Here is a 16621-nt window from a genome sequence, read left to right on the forward strand (position 1 = left end):
TTTTCTCAGAGATAAACTTTGGAGTTCTATTAGGTGCCTCATTTCTCTCACCTTTCACATCCTGTCAGTGGCCAATGATGTCCATTCACCTCTCCTCCCATTATTTTTGCTATCGTCTTATTTCAAGCAATTCTTATTACTTCCCTGGACTTTTGGAGTAGCCCTCTAATTGGTTTACAATTTCCAATTGTTTTTCCTAATACATCTTATAAAATACTGATGACTTTTCCTAAAACCAATCATGCTAAACCTCAGCTTAAAATTCTTCATGGAGTCTGATTATCTACTGAAGAAAATGCAAACTTATCCTGGCATTCCAGATTTTCCTGATCCCTACCTACCTTTCTGATTTTATCTAATCTCTACCTTTAGTTCTTGGTTTATACCTTTCTGATAACAGTCACTGTTTTCAGTAGAAGAAGCTGAAAAGACACTAACATTTTGTTAGGAAATGCTAAATGCCATGTATATGTGACTAAATTGCAAGCGTGGGTGAAATAGTTTTTATTCCCATTTTAAAGGTGAAGTAACTGAGGTTCAGAGAGTTCAGGTTAATTTGTCCGAGATCACACAACTTGCAGGTAGAGCAGTCAAGGTTGGTTGATTATAATATCCACATGCTTTCTCCCACGTTGTGTTAATTCTTTGTGTACATGTCATTTTCCCATTGCTTAACTTTGGTTAACCTTAAAAGAAGGCTTGCTGAATCAGAGTATATATCCATTTAAAATGTGACACACATTTTCAAACTGCCTTCTAGAAAGTTTATACCAAGCTAGGCACAGTGTCTCATGCCTGTAATCCTAGCACCTTGGGAGGCTGAGGTGGGTGGACAGCTTGAGCTCAGGACTTCAAGACCAGCCTGGGCAACATAGTGAAACCCTGTCTCTGTAAAAAAAATATAAAAATTAGCCAGGCGCAGTGGCGGGTGCCTATAGTCCCAGAGACTGAGGCGGGAGGGTCACTTGAGCCTGGGAGATGAAGGCTGCAGTGAGCTAAGATTGCGCCACTGCACCGCAACCTGGATGACAAAGTGAGGACCTGTCTCAAAAAAAAAAAGAAAAAAGAAAGGCTGTACCAATTCTTTTTCTCCTAGGTATACATGGAATTGCATTTCCTGACCCCTAAGCTGATTTTTGATATTGTCAGTCTTAGCCAAACTTAGCCAGTGGTTTAAATTAATTTATGCTCTAAGAATATTGAATACGTCTTTAGATGCCTATTGGCTTTTGTAACTCTTCTTTTGCGACTTGCTTGTTCCTACCATTTGACTGTTTTTCTATGTAAGGGTTGATGTTTTCCTTATTATTTATAAGAGTAATTAATATATTAAGAATATTGGCCAGGCGCAGTGGCTTACGCCTGTAATCCCAGCACTTTGGGAGGCTGAGGTGGGCAGATCACGAGGTCAGGAGATCGAGACCATCCTGGCTAACATGGTGAAACCCCGTCTCTACTAAAAATACAAAAAATTAGCCGGGTGTGGTGGCGGGCACCTGTAGTCCCAGCTACTCGGGAGGCCGAGGTAGGAGAATGGTGTGAACCTGGGAGGCGGAGCTTGCATAAAGCCGAGATAAAGCCACTGCATTCCAGCCTGGGCGACAGAGCGAGACTCCATCTCAAAAAACAAAAAAGAAAAAAAGAATATTAATGCTATGTATAATAATTATCCCAGTTTGTTATTTCTCTTTAACTTAGATTATGGTATCTTTTGTGGTGCATTTTTTTTTTTTATGTAGTCAATACTAATATTATTTTCCTTTCTTGTCATGTTTCCCCACACCTAGAATTTTTATGGTATAACTTGGAGAATACAATGAGAATTTATTGTTGGGGTAATACAAGGATTCTAGTTATATTTTTCATAACTAGAATTTATTGTTAGGAGTAATACAATAATTCTACTTATATTTTTCATCAAATGCCTTCGTAGTTGTTCCTAAATGGAATAAATTCACCTTTTCCCCACTATTTGAAATGTGACCTTTATCATATAATTAAGTGTTTGTTTGTTTGTTTGTTTGTTTATTTCGGTAGAGACAGGATCTTACCATGTTGCTCAGGCTGGTCTCAAACTCCTGAGCACAAGCAATTCTCCTGCCTTGGCCTTCCAAAGTGCTGGGATTGTAGGTGTGAGACATCACACCTGGCCATGTAATTTAAATTTTCATAAGGACATACTTTTAAAAAATTATTCAACGAGACAAAGCATACTTCTGGAAAAATCTACTTAAGTACCTAATTCTCTGGATTCTTTATGTGCTCATTAAGAAGAGAAGTTTGGAGAATGTAAGTCTTTCAAATAAAGACAATCTTGGGGAAGCTGATTTTTTTCTCTAATGAACAAACTTTTTTCTAATTGTACCTGACTTTTTTTGCAAGCAAGTAGTTTGTTAAATGAGCAGGCACAGAAGGAAGAACTCATGTGGCACCAGGGCAGGACCTTTTCTGGAGCTCTGATTCTTTTCTTTACAGGAAGCATATGGGAAAATAAGCACCTGTGATAATTCCATGTCACAGATCCTCACACCAGACTCACTAAACACTGAGCAAGGCCCAGAACGTTCCCTAAGGCCCAACCAAACAGAAGAGGTAAGTCCTGGTTGGTAATAAGTAAGCTGCTCAGATAGCTGGACTAGCACCTAGAGATGACCAGTGTTCTGTGTCCTGCAATACCTTGTACATCAAGCCAAGTGTTCCTTGTGAACTTTAACATATGAAGGTATGTGCTATCAAGCTGTAGAACTGGAAGACTTGTCATCAGATATTTACAAAGAAAATAGACATGGCATAGAGAATTAGACGTTTTTCACTCATTTACCATTTGTGAACATAAAATAGTCTTTCCGTTGATGACTACTTCTTTAATCTGTAGGTAGAACTTATGAGGGCAAAGAAAGTAGAGAAGGTATTGATTAATAGCCTGTTACATAAAAGGCATTTATAGTCATCCGTTTAACCCTCAGACTGTATAAGGTAGGTTCATCCCTTAAACTGTATGTTTACAAATTAAGAAATCAAAATTCAGGGAATAAAAATATAGCTAGTGGGCCAGGCGTGGTGGCTCAAGCCTGTAATCCCAGCACTTTGGGAGGCCGAGGCGGGCGAATCGCCTGAGATCAGGAGTTTGAGACCAGCCTGACCAACATGGTGAAACCCCGTCGCTACTAAAAATAAAAAAATTAGGCGGGCGTGGTGGCACATGCCTGTAATCCCAACTACTCAAGAGGCTGAGGCATGAGAATCGCTTGAATCTGGGAGGAGGAGGTTACAGTGAGCCAAGATTGCGCCACTGTACTCCAGCCTGCCTGGGCGATTGAGCAAGACTCTGTCTTTAAAAAATATATTTATTTATTTATTTATTTATTTATTTATTTATTTCCATTTTATATATATATATGGCTAGTGAATGGGGGAATAAGGAATCAAACCCAGAATATTCTAATCTGGCTTCCTAATTTGGAATCTTGTACCTCAGTGGTTCTCAAGAACGCCTTACAGTGGGGTGTGGGGGGATGGGTACTATTTCTCAAGTTAATTTTGGTGTTTAGCTGGACCTAAAGCTCCATGGGTCTCACCAAATAGCTCCTGTAAAAGATATTGGCATGTTTTTGCTGTTTTTATTGTTTAATTATTGCATCTCTTCTTTTATACCGAGTTGTATTTATGTTTTTTTCTCCCAATCTTTTGTCTAGTCTTCAAAAATATCTCTTAGTTCTCAAATTGTTACTCCTTTCTCTTCTTTCTTTCCCTCCTCCGTTCCATTCTCTGTCTCTCTTAACAATATATGTCTAGGAAGGTGGACAAATGTGAGAGGTTTACACCTAGTGGCAATGCTAAGAAAGTTGCTGACCTGGTCAGTAGGTTTTTTTTGCTGTTCAGAATTAATCTGGGTTTTGTTTTGTTTTTGAGACATGGTCTCACTCTTCACCCAGGCTGGAGTATAGTGACCACAATCATGGCTCACTGGAGCCTCAACCTCCTGGGCTCAGGTGATCCTCCCACCTTAGCCTTCCGGGTGGCTAGGACCACAGGTACACACTATCACGCCTGGCTAATTTTTGTATTTTTTTCAGACACACAGTTCTGCCGTGTTGCCCAGGCTGGTCTCGAACTCCTGGTCTCAAATCATCTTCCCACCATAATGTTATTTTTGACACCTAATTAAAAATCAGATGTAGCTTCAATGGTGTTTTAGCTACAGTAGCCATTCTGCTTAATATTCTTTCTGCTGGTGTGGATGATCTCTAGGGTCTTTTCCCTGACCATGTGGATACTAGATAATGATGACAATAAAGAGAAGGAGGAAGAAAAAGGAGGTTAACAAAATACTTACTGAACATTTAATATGGGCCAGGTACTGGGATTTTACATATACCGTCTCTTTTAATCATTAACAACAGCTCTATGAGATAAATATTACTGTTACCCCACTTTACAGATAGAGAAACTGAGGCTCAGAGAAGTAAGATGCCCAAGGTCATTTAGCTAGTAAGTGGCAAAGCTAGGATTCAAACCCAGATCTTTCTGACTCTGAGTTTAGAACCTGAGCTTTGAACTATTAGGCTCCAGTGACTCTCTTTTAAACTAATTTATGTATGTGTGTATTTGTATTTTCTTCTTAACTCAGAACTTTTGCTGGGGAGGAATTCTTGGGGCAGGAAAAATAGATGTTACCCTTTACTACAGGAGGAATTTGTCCACTTCTGATTATTCAGGGACTCCTTTACTGGCTCCAAGTTGCATACCTCTTGGTGACTGTCTTCCTGCCTTTTAGTCATTTCTGTCTCATCCGCACAGCACATCACTGAAGAGAGGGAAAGTGGGGACTCTGCAGAGACCAGGCAGCCAATGTCATCAGCCTTCTATCAGCCTCAACAAACCTTTGGTTTCAGGGGTTAAGTGTATGGACCGAATGGTAATTATATAATTTTTAGTAAAATTCTGAGTCATTCTTGACCCGTATTACAACCAAGGATAAATATTTAGTACGGAAAAATGTGAAATCAAGCTAGGCATGACCTCAGAGTAAACCGCCACCATAGCATTCCAGGGGCATGCTTTGCATTTATTCACGTGCAGTTAGGTACTGTACTTTAGGTACTCAGTTTTACATTTCATAAGCAGTGGGGGAGATATGCAGGTATTTGTAGAATTGACTGAAATATTAAGGAGAAAATGTAAAGGTTTGCTATTTTGGCATGAAATGTGGCAATAGCCAGAAAATCAACATGCATTTTAACTGCAGTTTTTTTTATTTTAACTGATTACTTCACTGATTATTTAGATCAGTGATGTGTTGATGCAGAAATGAAGCAATGTGATTCACCAACTGAAAAGTTAACTTGGATACTAAAAGGTTGGTGAAATTATGTCAAGAATGTGGAATTGTAGATTCCAAAGTGTAGTGAAAGCAGGGATTGCTTTTGATTCTATTTACTAGTTGTGTGACCATACAACTAGGAGGCAGTTTGAATAGCTTCCCTAAGCCCAGTTTCCTCATCTGTACACTAGAAGTAATAATAGGTTTTAGTTTTGAAATAAGGTGGTGGTCTGTGTATCATGCTTAGCCCAGTGCCTGCTTGTGTTAAGAGCCCAATAAAGGCTAGCTATTATTAATTTGCAGTTATGCTTTAGAGATGACATATTTAGTAAGAAATACTTGTAGTAATACTTTTTAGCTCCCCCCTAGAAGGTGTACAGTGATAAAACATCCATTTAAATAAGTTTTGCTTTTAGAATTTGGGGCTATCATATAGCGTAGGTATTTTACAGGGGTGCTACTGTGTAAAAAAACAGGGAACTCTGAATTAAAAGATCACAGAACTGTGTGACCTTGGGTAAGTAACTTGGGTGCTTCTCAGAAGCAACATGGTAAAAAGGGAGGCATGTGGGCTGATTAAACGTTCTGTGCACTTGGGTTTCTTAGACTTTAAAAAGAGGTAAGTGAACTGATCTCTAGTGGGTTCCTTAGGCCACCCTCAGCTCTTGAAGCTCTATGGTTGAAAGTATTCTTTTTTTCTTCTCTTCCCCTTTGGATTCTTTTCAGGTTCAAATAACTAGAAAATAAAACCCAGATTAGTCATGCAGCTTCCTTATTTCCTCATTAATTTGGTGAGTTCATGAGAAAGCAGAGAAACTCAACAGTGTCATTAAAAAGCATGTGGAGGGCCGGGTTTGGTGACTAATGTCTGTAATCCCAGCACTTTGAGAGGCCAAGGCCGGAGGATCACCTGAGCCCAGAAGTTAGAGACCCGCTTGGGCAACATGGCAAGACCCCATGTCAAAAAAAAAAAAAAAAAAAAAGGTGTGTGGCATATAACAGGTGCTCAAATAAAATTTTTTAATAAATAATGAAGGCAGGTGGTAAATCTATGATTACAGATTAATTAATATTAATAGATTGTCTTAGATTAATTAATATTAAAAGATTGTTTTCTCAAGTGGCAGAAAAAGGAAAGGGGATCCCAAAATCTTTGTCAATAGCAATATCTGAAAACTAGAAGGGAATTAATCAGATGACTAGAAAATGATGTCTGGAAGCAAAATCACACAACTGTTGCTTTTAAAAAAAAAAAAATCAGGGCCAGGCACTGTGGCTTATGCCTGTAATCCCAACACTTTGGGAGGTCTAGGCAGGTGGATCACTTGAGGCCAGGAGTTCAAGACCAGCCTGGCCAACATGACAAAACCCTGCCTCTACTAAAAGTACAAAATTAGCCAGGTATGGTGGCGTGTTCTCGTAATCCCAGTTCCTTGGGAGGCCAAGACAGGAGAATCACTTGAACTTGGGAGGCGGAGGTTGCAGTGAGCCGAGAACACGCCACTGCACTCCAGCCTAGGTGACAGAGGGAGACTCTGTCTCAAGAAGGGAAAAAAAGAGTCAGGATTAAAAAAGAAAATTAAAACAGGTGAATCCAAGCATAGACCTGACTATATATGAAGTTTAGAAAAAGTACAATGCAAGGAAAAGTTTCCTTGAGAAGGTGATTCCTGAAGAAAATTATAATAATAGATTAATGAAGGCAGGGAAGAAATGGCATTTTGGCAGAAAACAGCAAATGTATGTGAAGATAATAGATGGTGCAAGGTAAAAAGTACAACCCAGAGACACTTGTGCCAGACCAGCTTTCGTAATACTCATCAGTGTGCATGAAAAGGAACAGGATTCTCATGCCCAGCACGTGTTTGTTACCACCTACCAATTTTGTTCACTCTTTTACACTGAAAGTTCTATGTCTAAACAAAATTCCATAAACATTGGGGAATGTGCATTTGAGTTAGGGTATACATTTGCAATCAACTCCCATTCAAAGGTCATCACTTGGCCAGAATTTCATTTTATTAACATGTTAACATGCTAACATATAATGTTATAGAAAACATTATATCTTATCATAATCAATAAAATATTTATTGAGACCAAAAAGTTTACACAGCAAAACACAAATCCTTATTCCTAAAGGAATTTCTCTAGAAGTATCAATGTTACTCTTTCCATATTCTGGGGAAGGATAGATAATACAGTGGGAGGTAAATACATCTCTGTATCAAATTGTCTTTTGCCTCCAGGTTGAACATACCTGATATATAATTACTGGAATACTTTCATTTGGTATCTGGGAGAAAATTTTCTATTGAGTTGATAAACAGCCCAGTTATTTCAATGTAAAAAGAACACACCACACTTTCTTTATACTATGAGCATCTAGTCCTTAACTCAGTCATATTTGAGTATGCAGAAGGGGAAAGTATTGTGGGGATTCCCTCTGAGGAATAGGAAAACAGTTACCAGGTTACTCTACTGAAGTTCATTACTTGACTCAAGTTGTTTTTATTAGGGAAAAGTTAAGCTAAAAATTTTTATAATCTAACTATTTGAGAAGATGTTAAGTTAAAATTATGTGGTATATTTTATTGTATCCCTGCTGGGATGTAAAGATCGTGTTCTGTTTTGTTTTGTTTTTCTGTTTGAATAGAGTGTGCAGCAATGTAAGCATTGCTTAATCATGTGTCACGTAATGCTAAACACTGGCCAATTCCCTTAAATGTTTCAGACACACACACCCCCTGTCACTCACATTCTCACCTGTCTCCTGGGGCTCACCGGGTAGTGAACTGTGAGCCTGTTCGCGTCCTCTGTGCCCGGGAATACTGTACCTGTGTACTCGCAGATCGGCTGCTTGGAAACCTGTGGCACCAGGTCACGTGATTGTTGCTATGAGTGTGGAGGTGCATTTTTCTTTTCTTTCTTCCTTCTTCTGTCCTGATTTTATTTCTTTTAACTGGGGAAATGTTGCAGGTTCCCAGGTCTTCATAGGCCCAAGTCTGAAAACTTTGGACTCCCTGGCTTATCTTTGGATTTCTCTTAGGGCACCACACCTCCTATCGAGGCTACCACTCTGGACTCTTCTGACGTGCAAGGAGGTTTGGAGCCCAGGGTGGAGAAAACTAGGCCGGAGCCCGCAGAAGTCCTGCATGCCTGCAAGACCCAGGTGGCTGAGCTGGAGCTGTGGCTGCAACAAGCCAACGTGGCATTTGAGCCGGAAACATTAAACGCAGACATGCAGCAGGTGGTGGAACAGCAGCTGGTAGGGTGCCAGGTAAGACTGAGAAGTCAGAGTTCATGGTTTGCCTCTCCACCAATCATCTGCCAAGATTGGGTGAATTTCTCTTAAAGCGACACTGTTTTTCTTTCTGTTACTCTGACCCTTACATTTATCTTGGCCTCAACTTTTAGTTCTCAGGGTAATTCTTTGAAATGCTTTATGGAAACATCTTATTTGAGGGGACAGTAGTGGGTTAGAGTTCAGAATCTAGAGTCTGATCCAGCTCTGTCACATTAACTGTGAATTTCGGGAAGTGAACTTCTCAGCCTCATTTTCCTTATATAGTAGGTTATCTCATAGGATTTTTGTCAGGATTAAATAAGGTATTTAAAGTAGTGTCATAGGATTTAAATAAGGTATTTAAAGCAGTGTCATAGGATATAAAGTTATCTCATAGGATTTTTGTCAGGATTAAATAAGGTATATAAAGTATATAACAAGTACTCAGTAAATACTATTATTTTATTGATTTTAATAAGTAATTAGAATATTCATTCATCAGAAATGAAACCAAAAGTTTTGATTTGCAATCTTTGCAGCCATTTTACGAGGAATGCCCTGGGTTTTGCTTGGGAGGGGCAGGGATATAAACTTCCTTGCCGCCAGTCACTCTGAGTAAAGCTTGCCGTCTCAGCCCAAAGGTTGGGGTTTCTAATCCCTCCAGGGAGAGGCTAGAATGATGACATTGCAACAGCATAATCGAGTGTCACAAGAGCAGGGGCATGCGAGCTGCTTGCAAAGACCTGTCTCCCAGCTGCACTTAGGGAACCAGCCTTGTCTCTGCCATATGGGCTTGTCTACCAGGGATGAAGACATCCTCTTGTCTCAGAGTACCCATATCACTAGCCCTGCCACAGGGAGTGTTTTCTGCTGTAGCCTGTTATGTTGTTGTGGGTAGCCTGCCTTTGATCCACAGGTGTGCATTCTCCCCTTCTATGTAAGCCCACAATCTTACAACATCCCCAGACAGATAGGCCAGCCTCCTTCTCTGTGCAGCTCAGCACCTCTGATCTCCAAAGTCAGTTCTTTTTTTTTTTTCAGGGTCTCACCCTGTTGCCCAAGCTGGAGTGCAGTGGAGCAATCATAGCTCATTGCAGCCTCGACTTCCTGGGCTCAGGTGATCCTCCCACCTCAGCCTCCCAGGTAGCGGGGACTATAGCCCTGCACCACCACACCCGGCTACTTTTTGTGGTTTTTTGTAGAGATGAGAGGTCTCACTATATTGCCCAGTCTGGTCTTGAACTCCTGGGCTCAAGTGATCCACCCAAAGTGCTGGATTACAGGTGTGAGCTATCATTCCCAGCCCAAAAGCCAGTTCTAAAAGGATAGGTTCACTCAGATACTGGCACTGCCGCTTGGCCTGGCTGATGAGGCCCAGGGGAGCCTGTGAATGCCATAGAGCGTCATATAGCCCAGAGCAATGCTATGCTAAGCTCAACTCGAGGCAGTCCAGATTTTGAGTCCCACCCACTTAAGGCCATTCAGGATTGATTTGCCAGCTGATTATCTACTGACTGGGTAGACCCTATGCCAACTGCTTGATTGTCACCAGAATCCCATCTTCATTGCCACTTGCAGTGAGTTCAAGGATTTCCAGGCTGCTCAAGGAAAAGACGTGACTACCAGGTGGCCGTAGCCCCCACCAAGCTTTATTTGGGCAGCATTTTGGCAGGATTAGGATCGTGAGGGACAGGGAAGCTCTTTACTGCAGGAGACCTTCCAGAGGCGAAGACATAGACTGGGGGTCGGACCACCACACAGAGGCGGGGGAAGGCAAGGGAACTCCCCGGGGAAGGGAGAAACAGAGAGGGAACTTATGTGTCTAGCAATGTCTCAGCACAGTGGAGTCTCTGGGTCAGAGAGCACCAAAGGGCAGCAGAGGCTTGGCCTGGTTGTATAGCCCAGGGTTAGTCTTGTCCATGGCTGGCAGATGTTGGGTGCAGTTTCCAGCAGTATACAAAGCAGACAGGCTCTAAATGGATTAAAAGACATTTATTTGGGCTGCATTTAAAGCTGTCAAAAGTGTAAAAATTTGAGTCTGGTGCTGGCGCTATTTTGAACTTACTGCTTCTGAACTGCTTTGAAGAAAAACCACGTGGGGCCAACATACAAGGGCATCTTTGGCTCTTTTATATAAAATGACACAATAAAGTTATTATTGAAACATATAAAAACCTGAAAGTGGTCTGTAAAAACACAAAATTCCAGTGGAAAAATGGCCAAAGGACAGGAGCAAACAGTTCAGTCAAGATTATGAACCAGGCGTGGTGGCTCACACCTATAATCCCAGCACTTTGGGAGGCCATGGCGGGTGGATTGCTTGAGGCCAGGAGTTTGAGACCAGCCGGGGCAACATAGTTATACCTCGTCTCTACAAAATAATAAAAATGAATAATAAAAAAAAAAACTAGCTGGGCATGGTGGTGTGTGTCTGTAGTCCCAGCTACCTGGGAGGCTGAGGCACGAGTTTCTCTTAAGTCCAAGAATTCAAGGCTGCAGTGAACTATGATTGCACCACTGCATTCCAGCCTGGGCGAGAGAGTAACACACTGTCAAAAAAAGAAAGAGAGAAAGGAAAGAAGGGAGGGAGGGAGGATTATGCTTAGTAATTTAATATTTGAGAATTGTTTAATCTTGATTATTAAAGACATAAAGTAGAACACCTATTGTTTCTACATTACATTAGAAAAAATTATATCATTCTGGAAAAATAGATCCTCTAATGTCTGATAGTTCTATCTAATTGGCTCAATGTTTTGGGAGGTCAGGTGTCAACATATAAGCTATTCATCTTCTTTGAGCTAAAAGTACCATTACTTTTTTTTTTTTTTTTGAGACGAAGTCTCGCTCTCGCCCAGGCTGGAGTGTAGTGGCACAATCTCGGCATACTGCAACTTCTGCCTCCTGGGTTCGAGTGATTCTCCTGCCTCAGCCTCCCAAGTAGCTGGGATTACAGGCATGCGCCACAGCACCTGGCTAATTTTTATATTTTTAGTAGAAACAGGGTTTCCCCATTTTGACCAGGGTGATCTCGAACTCCTGACCTTAGGTGATCCATCTGCCTTGGCCTCCCAAAGTGCTGAGATTACAGGCATGAGCCACCATGCCTGGCCAGTACCATTACTTTTAATTTACCTTCTGAAAATAATCTAAAATGAGAAAAATAATTATTGAAGCTTTGATTACAAAAGTGAAGAACTAGAAACAAAGGGGTAACGAGGGAAATTGGTAAGTGAATCATGGGATATCAACTTGTAGCTGTTAAAATGAAAATCATGAAACATGTGGAGACAGATGAAAAAGTATGTAAATAGTTAAGTGGGAAAAACAGCATAAAATTATGCTACATTTTGCTTATAGCCACTGTACAATCTATGGGTACATATTGTTTAAACTTAGAAGAATCTATAGAGGATGTAAGTAGAGTAGTCCCACCTTTATCTTTGGGGACAGTGTTACAAGTCCCCCAGTGGATGCCTGAAACTGCGGATAGTACCAAACTCTGTGTATTATGTTTTTTCAATCTGACAACTGAGATGGCTACAGATTGAGTATCCCTTATCCCAAAATGCTTGGAACTAGAAGTATTTTGCATTTGGGTTTTTTAGGGGGGATTTTGGAATATTTGCATATACATAATGAGATACCTTGGAGAGAGTACTCAAGTCTAAACACTAAATTAATAAATTAATGTCTTTATTTATATTAGAGTTAACAGGGTCTTGCTCTGTTACCCAGGCTGGAGTGCAGTCGCATGATCATGGCTCACTGCAGCCTTGAACCACTGGGCTCAGGCAGTCCTCCTGCCCCCAATCTCTGGAATAGCTGGGACTACAGGCGTACACCACCATGGCGGGCTAACTTTGTTTTTTGTAGACTCGGGATCTCACTGTGTTGCCCAGGCTGGTCTCAAACTCCTGGCCTCAAGTGATCCTCCTGCCTCAGCCTCCCAAAGTGCTGGGATTACAGGTATGAGCCACCATGCTAGCCCTCAATTTATATTTTATCTATACCTCATACACATACCCTGAAGGTATTTTGTATAATAACTTTAATAATTTTATGCACAAAACAAAGTTCAGTTGTGACCCATCACATGAGGTTGGGTGTGGAATTTTCCATTTCTGGCATGGTGCATAAAAAGTTTCAGATTTTGGAGCATTTTGGGATTTTGGATTTTCAGATTAGGAATACTCAACCTCTTCTAAGTAACTAATGGGCAGAGTGGTAGAGTGTGGATATGCTGGACAAAGGGATGATTCACATCCTGGATGGGATGGAGCAGGATGGTGTGCAATTTTATCATGCTGCTCAGATGGTGCAAAATTTAAAATGTATGAATTATTTATTTCTGGAATTTTCCATTTAATATTTTTGAGCCATGATTGACTGCAGGTAACTGAAACCACAAAAAGTAAAAGCATGGATGAAGGGGCCTATTGTAGCTTGCTTGGATGAAGGAGTTATAAGATAAATTATTTGAAATTTTGTTTTAAGAATAGAGTTCTTCCTTAAGGAAAATTTGTAATTCCTTAAATTCGCTCAATGAATGAAGGTTGTTCTTAGTCATGCACCGAGTTTTAGTACAAATGATCATGGTGCTGGAATGTGAGTTTGTCTGTTGCTGCTGACTTGAGTGCCCAGCCAGTTGGCATGACCAAGCAGGCTGCTGAGCCCCAGGAGAGGGCAAACTTGATCTGTTGAGCAGGAATACAATGACCGAGACTTACTGGGAAACTTACTTCATCCAGCTGATGTATTTTTAGATTTGTGTGAATTGGCTGGTTGTATCAATAACTAAGTATTTCAGGTTCCAAATTATTTCTTCTGTGGTGTTCTGAGAGTTTGGAGGCTTATTTGGCTTGAGAAAGAGAAGGAAAAGAGCAAGGGAAATAATTTTCAAACAGTTACATGGAGTTCTTTTTTAAATTCCTACTCCACACTTGGATTGCAACATAAAAGATTAGGAAGGTAGGCAAGGCGTGGTGGCTCACGCCTGTGATCCCAGCACTTTGGGAGGCCTAAGTGGGCAGATCACGAGGTCAGGAATTCGAGACCAGCCTGACCAACATGGCGAAACCCCACCTCTACTAAAAATATGAAAAGTAGCCAGGTGTGGTGGCACACTCTTATAATCCCAGCTTCTCAGGAGGCTGAGGCAGGAGAATTACTTGAACCTGGGAGGCAGAGGTTGCAGTGAGCCAAGATGACACCACTGCACTCCATCCTGGGCAACAGAGTGAGACTCCGTCTCAGGAAAAAAAAAAAAAAAAAGGATTAGGAAGGTAGGGGGAAAGTAAGAACATCAGCACTTTTTAAGCACAGATTGGTATCAAGCACTGGCCAAAGTACATGGATTTAATTCATTCACTCCTCATAATGACCCTAGGAGGTAAGTTCGGTTATTATCTTCATTTTACGGACTACTAGAGGCACACGCCTCTGAAGTAAGGTGCCTATGCTTACACATCTACTAAGTCGCAGGACTGGGATCTGAAACCGGATAGTCTGGTTCCAAGATCTGTGTTCTTAACCACCATCCTCTGCTGGATATGTTCTGATGTGTTTTGTGAGGTGACTATAGAGTCATTTACTTAAATTATTTTACAGAGTGATATGTGTAATTGGGATTGGTTTGGTTGCACCCCTGCTGAAAAGCACAAGAATTCTGTGGACGTTTTTGTTTTTCCAGGGTTTCTTCCATCCTGTGTTTCTGGGGCTTCTTGTACACACTTAGGTAAAAAGAATAAGTCTTAACTTGTTTGCGAGAAGAACACTTCTTCAAGAACAACACTATGAATAATTAAATGCTTTTATTTCCTAGGCTATGCTAACAGAGATTGAGCACAAGGTTGCCTTTCTGTTAGAGACTTGCAAAGATCAGGGCCTGGGAGATAATGGAGCCACTCAACATGAGGCTGAAGCGCTTTCGCTGAAACTGAAAACAGTGAAGTGCAATTTAGAAAAAGTCCAGATGATGCTTCAGGAGAAGCACAGTGAAGATCAGGTAAAAAATGACTATCTATAGACTTGATTCATCTTGATATACGTCTTGATATACATACGTGGCAGACCCGCCAGAAGAGAACTCTGGTTGGAAGTGATGAACCAGCTACAGAGAAACTGTACTAAGTGTGAAAGAATTCCACACATTAACACTGTAGATGAGTACACTGGCTTGTTATTTTTATTTCATTCTAGTTTGCAGTTTTCCTGTCTAGGTTGTTGTTGGTGATGGTGGTGGTTTGGTTTGTGTTGGTTTAATGTGGCTGAGTGTTCTTGCTGGCAGTGAAGCCTAGTGTAAGGCTTCTTCATAAAAGAAGGATGTATTATAAAGGAATGTTGTGACTCTAATTGACTGGAAAACAAAGCTTTCATAGATGTGACTAAAATTTGACATCAGAAACATAAACCTCTTTCCAGGATACTTTGTTATTGATTTGCAAATATTTATATATACTAATCAAAGTATCATATAGCTAAAGTGTTCTCATGATTTTTAAAAGCACTCAGTGTTTATAAATGCAAATGTGCATCTTATGAGTAGATCTTACTATATAAGATTTGCGTGTGCTTATGAGTGGTTCCTACTTACGAGATTTATGTTCACAGAAATAAGACTGGCTGCATATATATAGGCTATGTGGTTCCCCTTTCATCCTCATATGTTCTCTCTTTTTAAAAAAATGTATTTTAGCCATAAGGGAAATTTGGATTTATAATACTGTTTCTCTTTTTGATACTTTTTTATTTGGTATTTGTTCTTAAGAAAAAAGGCAATACATTTTCTTGCTTTTAGTAATTCATTGTATGAATTAGCTTGAAGAAGTAAGATGATCACTTCACCAAATGTAGTAGTTTTTGAAGTTGTTATGAAATAAGTACATTAAATCATAGTAGGCTGGGCGTGGTGGCTCACTCCTGTAATCCCAGCACTTTGGGAGAATGAGGCAGGCAGATCACCTGAGGTCAGGAGTTTGAGACCAGTCTGGCCAACATGGTGAAACCCTGTCTCTACTAAAAATACAAAAATTAGCTGGGTGTGGTGGGCACACCTGCAATCACAGCTACTTGGGAGGCTGAGGCAGGAGAATCCCTTGAACCCGAGAGGCGGAGGTTGCAGTGAGCCAAGATCACACCCTTGCGCTCCAGCCTGGGCAACAAGTGCGAAACTCCATCTCAAAAAGCAAAAAATTATAGTATATAATTATAGCAAATAACAAAATACCATCATATATTTCATATAAAATTTTTCTATGTGGTCCCATTATTGGAATTGAGATAAAGGGGAGTTTGTTTTTAAAAATAAATAGCCTGCCATTATGAAATATTTTGCAGCATCCTACCATTCTAAAGAAATCCTCAGAGCCAGAGCATCCAAAAGCTCTCCAACCAGTTAACCTTTCTGCATTGGAATCCATTGTAACTGAAAGGCCACTATTCAGCAGACAAAAAGATTTCCAGCAGCAACAGGTAATTCTAGCCCCCAACAGTTGTAGGGACAAGAATATAACTTTTTAACCAGGCAAGGTGGTGCAAACCTACAGTCCTAGCTACTTGGGAGGCTGAGGTGGTAGGATCACCTGTGGCCAGGTGTTGGAGACCAGCCTGGGCAACATAGTGAGACCCTGTTTCAAAAAAAAAAAAAAAACCCAGACACAGTCGCTCATGCCTGTAATCCCAGCACTTTGGGAGGCTGAGGCAGGTGGATCATTTGAGGTCAGGAGTTCAAAACCAGCCTGGACAATATGGTGAAACCCTATCTCTACTAAAAATACAAAAAAATGAGCCAGGTGGTGGTGCGTGCCTATAATCCCAGCTACTCGGGAGGCTGAGGCACAAGAATCACTTGAATCCAGGAGGCAGAGGTTGCAATGAGCTGAGATCACACCACTGTACTCCAGCCTGGGGTGACAGCATGAGACTTGTCTCCAGAAAAAAAAAAAAAAAAAAAAGCTTTCTATATGGAATTTCTGCAAAGTGTGGCATGTGGGTGTGTGTGTGTGTGCAGA

The 16621-nt window shown here is 40.7% G+C and overlaps 1 protein-coding gene across 2 annotated transcripts in view; it reads left to right on the top strand.

Annotated features, from left to right (window-relative positions):
• SYNE2 (spectrin repeat containing nuclear envelope protein 2) overlaps positions 1-16621 on the top strand; it is a 376350-nt gene that overhangs the window by 254090 nt on the left and 105639 nt on the right. For both annotated transcript variants that reach the window (XM_025391361.1, XM_025391362.1), the window contains exons 65-68: positions 2476-2592; positions 8373-8603; positions 14434-14616; positions 15948-16082. In XM_025391361.1, coding sequence (XP_025247146.1) covers positions 2476-2592; positions 8373-8603; positions 14434-14616; positions 15948-16082 — 666 coding nt within the window. The remainder of the gene's footprint in view (positions 1-2475; positions 2593-8372; positions 8604-14433; positions 14617-15947; positions 16083-16621) is intronic.

The sequence above is a fragment of the Theropithecus gelada genome, chromosome 7b, assembly GCF_003255815.1.
Source record: "Theropithecus gelada isolate Dixy chromosome 7b, Tgel_1.0, whole genome shotgun sequence".
Lineage (NCBI taxonomy): Eukaryota > Metazoa > Chordata > Mammalia > Primates > Cercopithecidae > Theropithecus > Theropithecus gelada.